This window comes from Triticum dicoccoides, chromosome 5B (genome assembly GCF_002162155.2).
Source record: "Triticum dicoccoides isolate Atlit2015 ecotype Zavitan chromosome 5B, WEW_v2.0, whole genome shotgun sequence".
In the NCBI taxonomy this organism is placed as follows: domain Eukaryota; kingdom Viridiplantae; phylum Streptophyta; class Magnoliopsida; order Poales; family Poaceae; genus Triticum; species Triticum dicoccoides.
Window position 1 is genome coordinate 326,462,507 of NC_041389.1, and position 11,173 is coordinate 326,473,679.

At 49.6% G+C, this 11,173-nt stretch overlaps 1 protein-coding gene across 2 annotated transcripts; it reads left to right on the forward strand.

Annotated features, from left to right (window-relative positions):
• Positions 1 to 7,320: 7,320 nt before the first annotated feature.
• On the forward strand, positions 7,321 to 10,873 carry LOC119308706. Of its 2 annotated transcripts, none has more exons than XM_037584833.1 (2): positions 7,321 to 8,789; positions 10,612 to 10,873. In XM_037584833.1, exon 1 carries the CDS (start codon positions 7,549 to 7,551, stop codon positions 8,773 to 8,775), a length of 1,227 nt encoding a protein of 408 aa, XP_037440730.1. In that variant the 5' UTR covers positions 7,321 to 7,548; the 3' UTR covers positions 8,776 to 8,789; positions 10,612 to 10,873. The 2 variants fall into 2 exon arrangements, with proteins under 2 accessions (XP_037440730.1, XP_037440731.1); XM_037584834.1 differs by having other exon boundaries at positions 7,321 to 8,782.
• Positions 10,874 to 11,173: the final 300 nt, after the last annotated feature.

The window sequence follows — 11,173 nt, forward strand, 5'->3', positions numbered from 1 at the left end:
GGGCACCGAAGGCCTACCAGGGGGGCCCACGAGGCAGGGGGCGCACCCAGGAGGGTAGGGCGTGCCCCCCACCCTCGTGGCCAGGGTGTGGGCCCCCTCTGGTACTTTCATTCGCTAGTATTTTTTATTAATTCCAAAAATAACTTCTGTGAAGTTTCATGACTTTTGGAGCTGTGCAGAATAGGTCTCTAATTTGCTCCTTTTCAGCCCAGAATTCCAGCTACCGGCATTCTCCCTCTTCATGTAAACCTTGTAAAATAAGGGAGAATAGGCATAAGTATTGTGACATAACGTGTAATAACAGCCCATAATGCAATAAATATCGATATAAAAGCATGATGCAAAATGGACGTATCAGGGCTCACACCATTGTCAACGTAGTCAATAAACGAAAGAATTACACAACGAGCAGTTGACACGAGGGACCTAGCAGGTCGCGCATTTGTTATTTACTCTTTTTATGAACAAGCAGTTGTTATTTATACTAGTTTTAGCGACGGATCAGGGTAACAACGGGGCTGTGCGGGGGTTGTGGCCCGTCTAGCCAGGGTTTTATTTATGTTTACCACATCATGAGCCCAGTTGTGTTTTTTTCTTGCTGAAAATGGCTAGCTCAATTCTATTTTTTTAAAATAAATACCCAAATGAGGCCTACTTGCTTTATCAGCCCTGCTGGGCTGCAAATCTTTCAATACGAGGAGAGTTCCATTCGGTTTGCCCAGAAATGGGCTGTACATTATTAAAGCACATCAAACCGGGAATTAGTTTCAATTTTTTTTCATTACAAGATTTTAAATTACATTGATTTTTATGCGTGGACAATTATTTGGATTTTATATTTATATAAATTATTTTTCAAAATAGTTTGAATGTGGCTCGATATTTCAGGCTTAAAAACAGTTGACCGCACCGAAATATGCAAAATTTCGTACAATTTTTAACCGTCGCCACAATATGGGGTGTAATGCTAACAAAAAGAAGATGAGCTCCAAAAAAATTCTTAAGAATTGGCAAATGGGCTGTAAATTATTAGAAATAATGGTAGATGGGATGTATGTTGTTTTCCACAGATTTGAGCTGACTTGTGCGCCTACTATAGGTTGACGCGTATGCTTTCCTAAAAAATGGTTGACACACACACAACGTCGTGTCAACTTAATTAACACACGAGAGCAGTGACTGTTGGATGTCCATCCAACGGCCGTCGTGCTTCTTCAATCTCTGCTCTTCCTGCTCCAACCGCTCAAACAAGCGTCGGCGGGACTGCCTGCTCCCTCCTCCCGCGGCCGGCTATGCTGCCGCGCAGGCCTCACCGCCCCATCGTTCTCCCATCGCTAGCCTAGTCATCCCTCTACTCACCCGCACCTGCTGTTATTCTCCTGCGACGGCAGACGAACCAGTAAACCCTCGTACTCCCCTTCGCGTGGGAAACAACTGCCGAGTCTTCCCTGGTTCCGTGTCGTTCCCTTCCTAGGCCTCGTCGTCGTCCACTGCCTTGGTGCTCTCGGCGCGGCGTGGTCAACGAACGACATGCATCGGAAGTGGACTGTACGTGGAGATGCTGACAGCTGGGTCCATGTCCGCACGCAAGGAAATGCCTCCTTATTACGCGCAAAATAATGATTCCTCCACCTGATAGCTGGGACCCACCGGAAGGGCCTCTGTATTTCACGAAATAACGTTCCCCCGCTGACAGGTCGGACCCACCAGCTATATCTTCGCACGCAAGGAAGTGCCTCCTGATTACACAAAAAAATGAATACTCCCCCTGCTAGCCGGGACCCACCATAGTGGGAGGCTGACTTGTGGGCCTACTAAGATGAGGGGGACGGAGGGCTTTGTCAACTTAGTCAATATGAATGATTCTACCTCCAGTGACCGTACGATGTCCATCCAACGGTCGTAGTGCTTCTTCAACCTCTGGTCTTCTTGCTCCATCCGCCCAAACAAGCGTCGGCCTTGCCGCCTGCTCCTGCCTCCCGTGTCCGGCTGTGCTGCCACCGCTCGCCATGCCATCCCTCTATACTCATCCACACCTCATGTTATTCTCTGGCGACGGCAGCCTCACACCGCAGCCGAACCAGTGAACCCTCGTACTCCTCTCCGCGTGGGCATCCACTGCCGCGTCTTCCCCGGCTCCGCGTCGTCCACCGCCTTGGTGCTCTCGACGCGGCGTGGTCAATGTGGTCAATGAATGACTTTCATCGGAAGAGTACTGTACGTGGAGATGCTAACAGCTGGGTCCATGGCCGCGGCAAGGAAGTGCCTCCTTATTATGCGCAAAATAATTATTCCTCCACCTGACAGTAGGGACCCACCGGACGGGCCACCGCATTTTGCAAAAAAAAACGATTCCCCCCTGACTGCTCGGATCCACCAGCTACATCTTCACACGCAAGGAAGTGCGTCCATATTACGAGAAAAAAAAATGATTCACCCCCTGAGTGCTGGGACCCACCAACTACATCTTCGCACGCAAGGAAGTGCCTGACAATCAGGACCCACCTGGTCGAAGCGTACGTAGCGTTGTCATTCTGGTCGCGAACGTCTACGTACATACTGGTCGATGTAGAGTCACGCACGTGTTGTAATAGAGGCGCGCACGTAGCATGTACACGTACATACAGCGGCCAGGGTGCAAGAAAGTAAATACAGCCACGTACGTACATACGGGTGGGGTCTCGAACACCTACTCCGCCGTTCAGTTAACATCAAGGGATCGATCGATCGCTCGGGTTCAGTAATGCGTAGCCTACAGTGCAATCGCTCGGGTTTAGTTAGAGCCCAACGCCTCGCTCGGGTTCAGTTAGAGCCAAACGCCTCGCACACACGTGCGTACGTACGAGAGAAACGTGCATCGCTCGGCCCCCGACCACCCACCGTAACCGGGAACTCCCCTGATTTTTTTCTCGCCCTTGCTTCTGCCACGGTGTTTTTCGTCATGGACGGCCCAAAGATTGTCATGCAGCTGCGTCTCCGGCCCGCCTAGGATGAAAAGCTCATTTTCTATCATGAATTTTTGTCATAAAAGTAGGAGCCCACCACATCTATGATGATACCGGATTTTGTCACAATTATCGTCATAGAAGTGTCATAAGAATGACAGAAAAAAATTGTTCGGCCCAAAATGTCACGGATGTGTCTTTTTTTTGTAGTGGAAGGACTCGGATCCGATTCCCGCCATGCCGGAGACCGACGGAATTGAGCTCGGGTGGGCGGAGGGGAGTGGAGTGAAGTGGTTAGGGTTTGGTCCGACAACCGGATGGGGACGAATATATATGGGGTCGGGTGGGTCAGCATGGGCCGGGTCCGACGTGGCGGGCGTGTCCGGGCGCGCCCGGGCGCCCCATGTCTGCCTCATATTTGGGCTGGATATGACGGGTGCCAGTTAGCCCAGGCGTTTGAGGCTCTTTTGAGGCATCCGTCTGGGTTGAAATTTCATGACCGATCAGTGACCGGGTGGGCTGGCCAGACGTATGAGGGTTTGGAGCGTCCGGCTGTGGATGCTGTAATGTAATTTATACATGTGGTACATTTGTTGTATACATTTACACACACTCAACATCCGAAAATACACGTAAAGAGAAAACAAAATAATAATAAAATAAAAAAGAAAAGAAAATACGTGCTTAAAACTAAAGGAAACACACACACTAAAATTGAGATGCATTTCATCCATCCACGTGTGTGCAAGAGCCAGAAACTAAAGACATGCATCCATGCATGCAGTCTGCATCCTGCACTCAACAAGGATAGGCAAAATAAAATCGGCTAGAGAAGTAACAGAGTTAGTCGACATACACACGTATCACAAAAGCGCATTGAATATGCGGCCACAAATTTGACTGGCCGAAAAGGAAAAATCCAGTTGCCAGCAAGTCTTTCCAAATGGCTCCCAAATTAAATAAGGTAGCAAGGCAGATAAGGGCATCATTACATAACCAGAGGATGAGAAGTAAAGAAACATATGCATTGTTTTCCATAACTAAGAGACAGAAGACCCTGAGGCTCCTGGTCACATTGGAAGCTGATTCTGTAGTCTTCACTTGTCATCGTTCTTCACTGTTCTCCTGAAATTCTCTTGCTTGTCTCCACAGCAAATTTGGCTCCGTGTCTTTTCTTTGGGACAAGGCGGGCACATTGGTTCCTTAACCTCGCACGCCGGGATGTGATCTCTGATTGAACCCACAGCTTCCTGATGCTTGGTAATGCATCTGCATATTGGTGTGCCGGTTTCATCATGGACGTTGCCATAGTAGGCCATCTCGATCATGTCTCGTTGCTCCTCTGCAAAACAAGAACAACAAACTGGTTAGTTTGTCCATAAAGATAAAACTGCCAATTACTCAGCTGTTGGAGGCTGAGGAGAACTCACGGTTCAGCTGGATGTTGGAGGCTGATTGAGCAAGCCTATCAGGTAAATGAACCCGGCTGGACTTGCTTTTGTTGGCCATAGTCTGCATGACTTGGCAATTGCTCAGCTCCGACGTGCCTCCCCTTGAGACTGGCGTATCGTGGTCATGCTGCCAACCACATAAACCATTCTTGCCATGGAAGTCCTTCATCACAGGGGTGCCGATCCTGTCATAGCGCCACCTTGCTGGATCGCGCCCCATGATTAAATCTGCCTTATCCCAGCATTTGAGCTTCACTTCCTCACTGAAGTCACGATCACGTCCCATGGTCCTGAAACAAGTGAAACAGATGTTTCTGATTATTATTTGTCAGTGTCTTGGTAAAAGAGCAGAATGGTTTGCGCCTGGCTTGAAATCGAACTCGCTCCGCTCGGATGTATGCTCGTGTGACCGAAAGAGAATGGGATCGGCGCTTTTGAGGTGTCACCGGCTACCGGCGTCGCGTACTGATTCGGACCGAGGTTCTGCAGTTGAACAGGGTGTGGTGCGTGCGTGCAGAACGGTAGCGCGCCGGCGGTGGCCAAACAGAGCGGCGGAGGGGCACCGTGAGGACGTCCCCAGGGTCTGCTTGAAGTCTGTGAAGGTGCGATCGAAAGAGCGAATAAGAGAACGTCGTTTGTTGGACGAGACACGGCCGGGGGTCGACGGCATCGAGCCCAAGAGGCGACTCGTGGTGTGCGGGTACTCGTGCGTGTGAGGCCAGAGCTAGAGATCGAGCTCCAACTGGCAGTGGAAAGACTCGGCGTGTTTGTCCAGTGCAGAGGGTGCAACGGAAGCGACCAGCCGGGGACTGGATCGTCGTCGGAGACGACGCCTGAGTGCGGTGGCGGTGTGCCGGTGCTCATGTATGTGAGGTCAGAGCTCGTGATCGAGATCTAAGCGCTGGAAATACTCGTCGCGTTTGTGCGGTGCATATGGTGCAACGGGAACTACAAAACGGGTACCGGATCATCGTCTCATCGTCGGAGACGACGCCCGAACGCGGCGGTGGTGTGCGGGTACTCGTGAGTGTGAGGCCAGAGCTCGAGATCGAGCTACTGGCGGTGGAAAGTCGACCAACCGGGCACTGGATCGTCGTCGGAGATGACACCCGAGCGCGGCGGTGGTGTGGCGGTGTGCATGCGTGCGAGGCCAGAACTCGAGATCGAGCGTGAACTGGTGATGGAAATTCTTATCGTGTTCGTGCGGTGCATATGTTAACCAGAGCGACCAACCGGGCACCGGATCGTCGTCGGAGATGACGCCCGAGCTAGGCGGTGATGTGCCAGTGCTCGTATGTGTGAGACTAGAGCACGAGATCGAGCACGATCTGGCGCTGGAAATGCTCGCCGTGTTCCTGCGGTGAAGATGTGGCCATGGAGCGACCAACCTAGCACCGGATCGTCGTCGGAGACGACGCCCGAGCGCCCCGGAGCTCTGTGCGAACGAGGTTGTGTTGCGGGAATAGATGGCTTTGGATTCGGACGTTACCTCAAGCACGGAGGTGGGCTTGATCGGCCGGGAGGATCTGGTTGCTTGAATTCGGTCGGAGAGGCGGGGCGGTCGAAGACGAAGAGGATGAAGTAGCCGCCGCCGCCGTCTAGGAAGAGGGAGAGAGGGAGCGGCTCCTCATCTTGTGAAAGAAGAAATGCGGATTGATGTGGGAGGTTTGTGCCAGCTTTATCAAGGAGATGAGCGGGTGCAGGTACAGTGCGCTCGGCTGCCGTGACTCTCCTTCCTGCGTGGACAGGGAGGGAACTAAACGACAACGAGAATGAGCGGGCTGGGCCGGAAGTACCTATTGGGCCGGCTGGACTGTGTCGTGGACAAGTGCTAGGTGGCCAGGGCACGTAACGGCATTTCTTTCGTCCCTCTAAACATTGTCACGGTTCGAATAAAAAGCTTCGCGAGATTGCTTAAAAAAAAACATAACCCACACAGTGTAGTGCGGGCAGAGACGTAACAGTTCGGGAGCTTCACGATTTCGCGAGGAAATTTTCCCCTACCCTCGTTTGCATAGTAGAGACTCGGCTAGATGGCTCGAGGGTAGAAGCTTTAGCAGGAACACTAGGGAATGATAAAGGATATGCTATTGATAGTCAGAGAAGAAGTGGTGTTATTGGCATTTTCGGAAGAATGAAACAAAGATTGATATCTTGGTTCCTCTATGTACCATCTAGATTGCTCTGTTCTTGAACCAGGCTTTGACCCATGCAGAGTGACGGTAGGGTACGAAGAGGCTCAGACTCATTTGAGACACCAAACGTGGGATGCTTAAAAGTATAAGCTCTTTAGTAATCTCCCATGGATGTGCCTGGGTGATTTCGACAAAGTTTTACATCTGGATGAGCACGAGGCAGTTGGACAACGGGCAATGCTCAGATCGAGGCTTTTCATGATATGGTTGTTGTTTGCATGCTGCTAGATTTGGGCTATTCAGGCCGATTTGGACCTTTGAGAGGAAGGTAACAGGAGGTACCTTCATGAGGGTGTGTGATGGCTTGCAAGGGCACGGGACTAAGTAGCAATTTTGTTAAAAGTAAGGTTTGTCGATCCCATAGGAAGCAAAAAGGATGGTACCACAATCCCTGCAGTTGCTTTGTCAGTTTACACAACTACGCTCACACCCAAACTAAAGTTTGGAAATAGTTCACTTAAGTAGGTTGCTAGGGGAAATGGTAAAGAGAGAATGAGACTAGGAACAGAGAAAAGGGAAAATCAATACTAACTTAAACTGAGAAATTAAACTACACTACACCACAACACTATAAAGATGAGAATGCATCTGTTGGTATAGGTCGGAATCGCCAACACTTTTTTGTCCAAAATTGTACCAACACACAGTACGTGAGAGTTATATAAATTTATGACATATTATCCATTGGCAACGCTCCACAGGAGCACCGACGCCGTTCGTTTGGATCGCCTCATTGAAGTTGCTCTAACCAGACCATTTCGAATTTCATATTTCCAGAAGAGTTCACCCATGGTGACTGATGTGGTGAGTAAAAAAGAAAAGGCGAGCGCTGTGGTGGTAAACGCGACTCTATCCTGCTTTTCCTTGCCAAAGCCTGGCCCAAACCAAACGTACCTGCCTCCGTCCTTTCACTATAAGCCAAGCCAAAGACACCTGGCCTCTCACTAGGCACAAACCATGGCGATGGCCGGACCGTCCACCACTCTCCCTCCGCCGTCGCCGGAGAAGGCGGTCGATGTCCTCCCCGTGGACAGCCTCCTCAACATTCTCCGTCGCCTCTCCCTCGCCGACCTTCTCCGTGCCGCCCTCGCCTGCCACCGCTGGCGCCGCCTCGCCGCACGCTGCCTCCCCCGCACCGCCCCTCTCCTCGGCCACTTCTTCCACACCACAGCCACCGGTTTGCCGCCGCTCCTGCACACGGCATCCAAGGACACCGTCATCGACGCCCCCGCGGTCTTCGCTCCCCTCGACGCCTCCGCACCGAACCTCTCCCTCGACTTCGCTCCGGAGGCCTCCCGCTTCGTGCTCCACGACTGCCACCAAGGCCTCCTGCTTCTCGAACCGCTCGCGTCGCTTCCCAAGGGGATCCTCCCACGCCTCCTCGTCATCGACCCGGCCACCCGCCGCCGCGTGCTCCTCCCGCCGCCACCGCGCGACACGGTGCCCGACGACCACCGCTGGCGCAGCTGCAGGCACTACGTCGGCTCCGGGCTTCTCTCCCGCGCGCACCAGAGCAAGCTCTGCTTCGAGGTCGTCTGCATCTCCATCGACGGCGGGCACCCCCGCGCCTGGGTCGCGTCCGTCGACGACGGCCAGTGCCGCTGGCGCGCGCTCCCGCGGACCACGGAGGTGGAGGTCAGCTTCGACCCCTGGTGGTTCGAGTCGCGCTGCGTGCACGCCGCCGGGAAGCTCTACTGGCATATCTGCAACTCCGGCCGCGTGCTCTCGCTGGACCCTTCCACACTGCACTTCTCTTACCTGCTGGCGCCGAAGGAGATGCCCAGCTTCGGCAAGTTCCGCGTCGGGGAGACGCCGGACGACGGGCGGCTGTGCATCGCGACCGTGGAGGACCAGCTGCTGCGGGTCTGGGTGCGTGGGGAGACCAGGTGGAGCGACGATGGGTGGTATCTGGAGAGGGAGATGAATCTTACCAAGGTGTACGACTCGGTGCCGGGCCTGCCCAAGGACAAGTGCCTCAGGATCTTCAGTGTTTGGCTCAGCGACATGGACGCGGGGCGTACCGGCAAGTTGTTCATCAGAACCATGGGGTATGGGCGCTACTCCTTACATCTGGACACGGCCAAGATCGAGCGCCTGCACACCAAACATGGCAAGGAGTACGGCCACCCGATGTGCGCCTACTTCCACGCGTGGCCGCCTGCCTTCCTCGCTCCAGAGAACTGACTTTCTGGTGATTGGTATAACCTTTCCTCTTCATCGATGTTGCCTGACCTTGTGCTTAATTCCTCAGATCATTTCCTATGTGGTGCCTTGAGTTGTTTGTTGCATGTTCATGTTCATGCGTTGGTACTTGGTAGCACATATCTGCATGAATGTGGAGCAATCATTCCGAAATACTGTTTTAGAATTTGCAGTCACAATTTCTGTTAAATCCTCTAGGTTTGAGATATATGCTAGTGGTAGAAGGCCTAATTGCATACCTGTACTTTCTTCCTCTACCTGGCTCATAGTTTATGGCTACAGTGTAGTACTATACACAAATCATCCCTATACCGGTCTATCATATTTTGCATTTCAAAGCATTCACTATTATGGGGCCAATTATGGCGATGGAGTTTGATGACATCTTTTTTTCATTTTAGCCACTTAATTAGCTTACAGGCTATCTCTAGAATTCCAAAATGCTGGGTTGATTGCTGTATCATTTTTTAATGGTGTTACTATATAATTTTGAAAAGAGCGGTGATTAATTTTTAAGTGAACTAAGGGTAAAGTCTGTTACATAAATTGATTTTTTTTAAATTTGATATGCTCTTTTTAATGTTTGGAATTGGACATTTTATCTTATGTGTTATTTGTGCCAATAAATAAATAAATCATGGGTGTTATGGGTGTTGTACCTAGAAACAAATACCTGCTTCATTTGTGACCTTGCACATTTTGGATTCATGTGCATGAAATCTGCCAATCGTTGAGAGTTATACAACCCATCATGTTTTATGGTTGCAACATGATTGTTACCTCGGGCTATTTTTTAACAATACTTGTGTTTGCATTTCTAAATTTCTCGTGAGAATTGTGGGGCAAGAAAGCTGTAATATGAAAAATCTATGTGATGCATGCACCCTGATTTTTTAAATTAATCAAATATTGTTATTTGGTATGCCTCTTAACAACTACAAAGAAAAAAAAAGACATTTCTACTTATTTTGCCAAGTGATCGGCAGCCAATATCGATTAGCTCAACTCTGTCTAAAAAAGGAGAGAGCTGGAAATAAGTACTACTCCCTCGGTTCCCCTATATAGTGCGCCTTTGCTTATGGCGTTTATACCAAGACGTGTGCTGGCCCTTTTATCTGGACTAGAAATGCCCTTTGCTTTTGTCAAACTGTAACGCATGTGGGTGCATGCAACTTCGCTGCAGTGGCCCAGCAGAGGGATATCTTCGTCCAAAGGTGTTAATGCGCACTACATTCCGGAATTTGATCCAAATTGTTATGCGCACTATAATATGGAACTGAGGGAGTATAAGAGTGTGGTCATCGTCTCATTAGCGCTTAAATAGTTTTTCATGGAAGTACCTAATATATTTGGAACTTTTGATAGCTTGGAAGTTGGAATCATTGGATGCTGTCAGCAGTATTTTGCTTTACTTGTACACGGCTTAATGTTCTGTAGCAGTCTACTTGTACATAGACATGGCTTAATATTCATTCTACTGGTACATGGTTTTTTCAGTTTAACAAACAGCCCAATTGACACAAATACTCTTCTCATAGTACTTGGCATTAATTTTTTGTAAAGAAGTCTCAGCATTTTTCAGTTCATCTGAAATCTTGCAAACTCTCAGAACACTATTTCAGAAAATCTTTTATTGGAAAAGTTGAACACTCATGCATGTTTCAGTTTTGTTGCACCATCTACATAAGCTTAAATTTCTTTTTTGCTTATCGGTTTAGCTTTTATCTGATCTACCGCCTTCCAATATGTTCATGGCATGATAATGGTTCGATCCCCAGCAAATTTTTGTGGCTTATATCTGCAATTTATGTGAACCAGGTTCCTGACTTCCGAGATGTGGAATCAGCGCAGTTTTTGTTTGAAGTCAGCTCACATCCTATCAACTCTGGCTCACTGATGCCATCTGCACCTTCACTCAGCGCAAGGACGAAGAAGTGCTCCTATTACCTTATTTATTAGACTATCTAAGCAATGTCGCCAGCTCCTATATGTGTAATTTATCTAAGTATCTTTTGTACTACTTGATATTCTCAAAACTGTTACCTGAGCATCCTTGATATTCTCGTGTTGCATGCGTGAAATATTGATCGCACTTTTGACCGTTTTGATGTCATGTATGCACAGACAGATTTGACCATATTTGTATCCGTAGGGACAGGTCCAAGTCTTGAAACTAAAAAAGTTAATACCATAATTGGTACATAAACTTGTAGGGGTGGGAAGAGATTCATATAGAAACTAAAAAAACCCACAAAAGTGCCCCTCCGACTCCTATGCGGATTCAGTTTTGGCCCAAAACGGTTTGGAGGCGACATTTGGCAGCCACTATGCGGATTCAGTTTTGGCCCAAAACGGTTTGGAGGCGACATTTGGCAGCCAC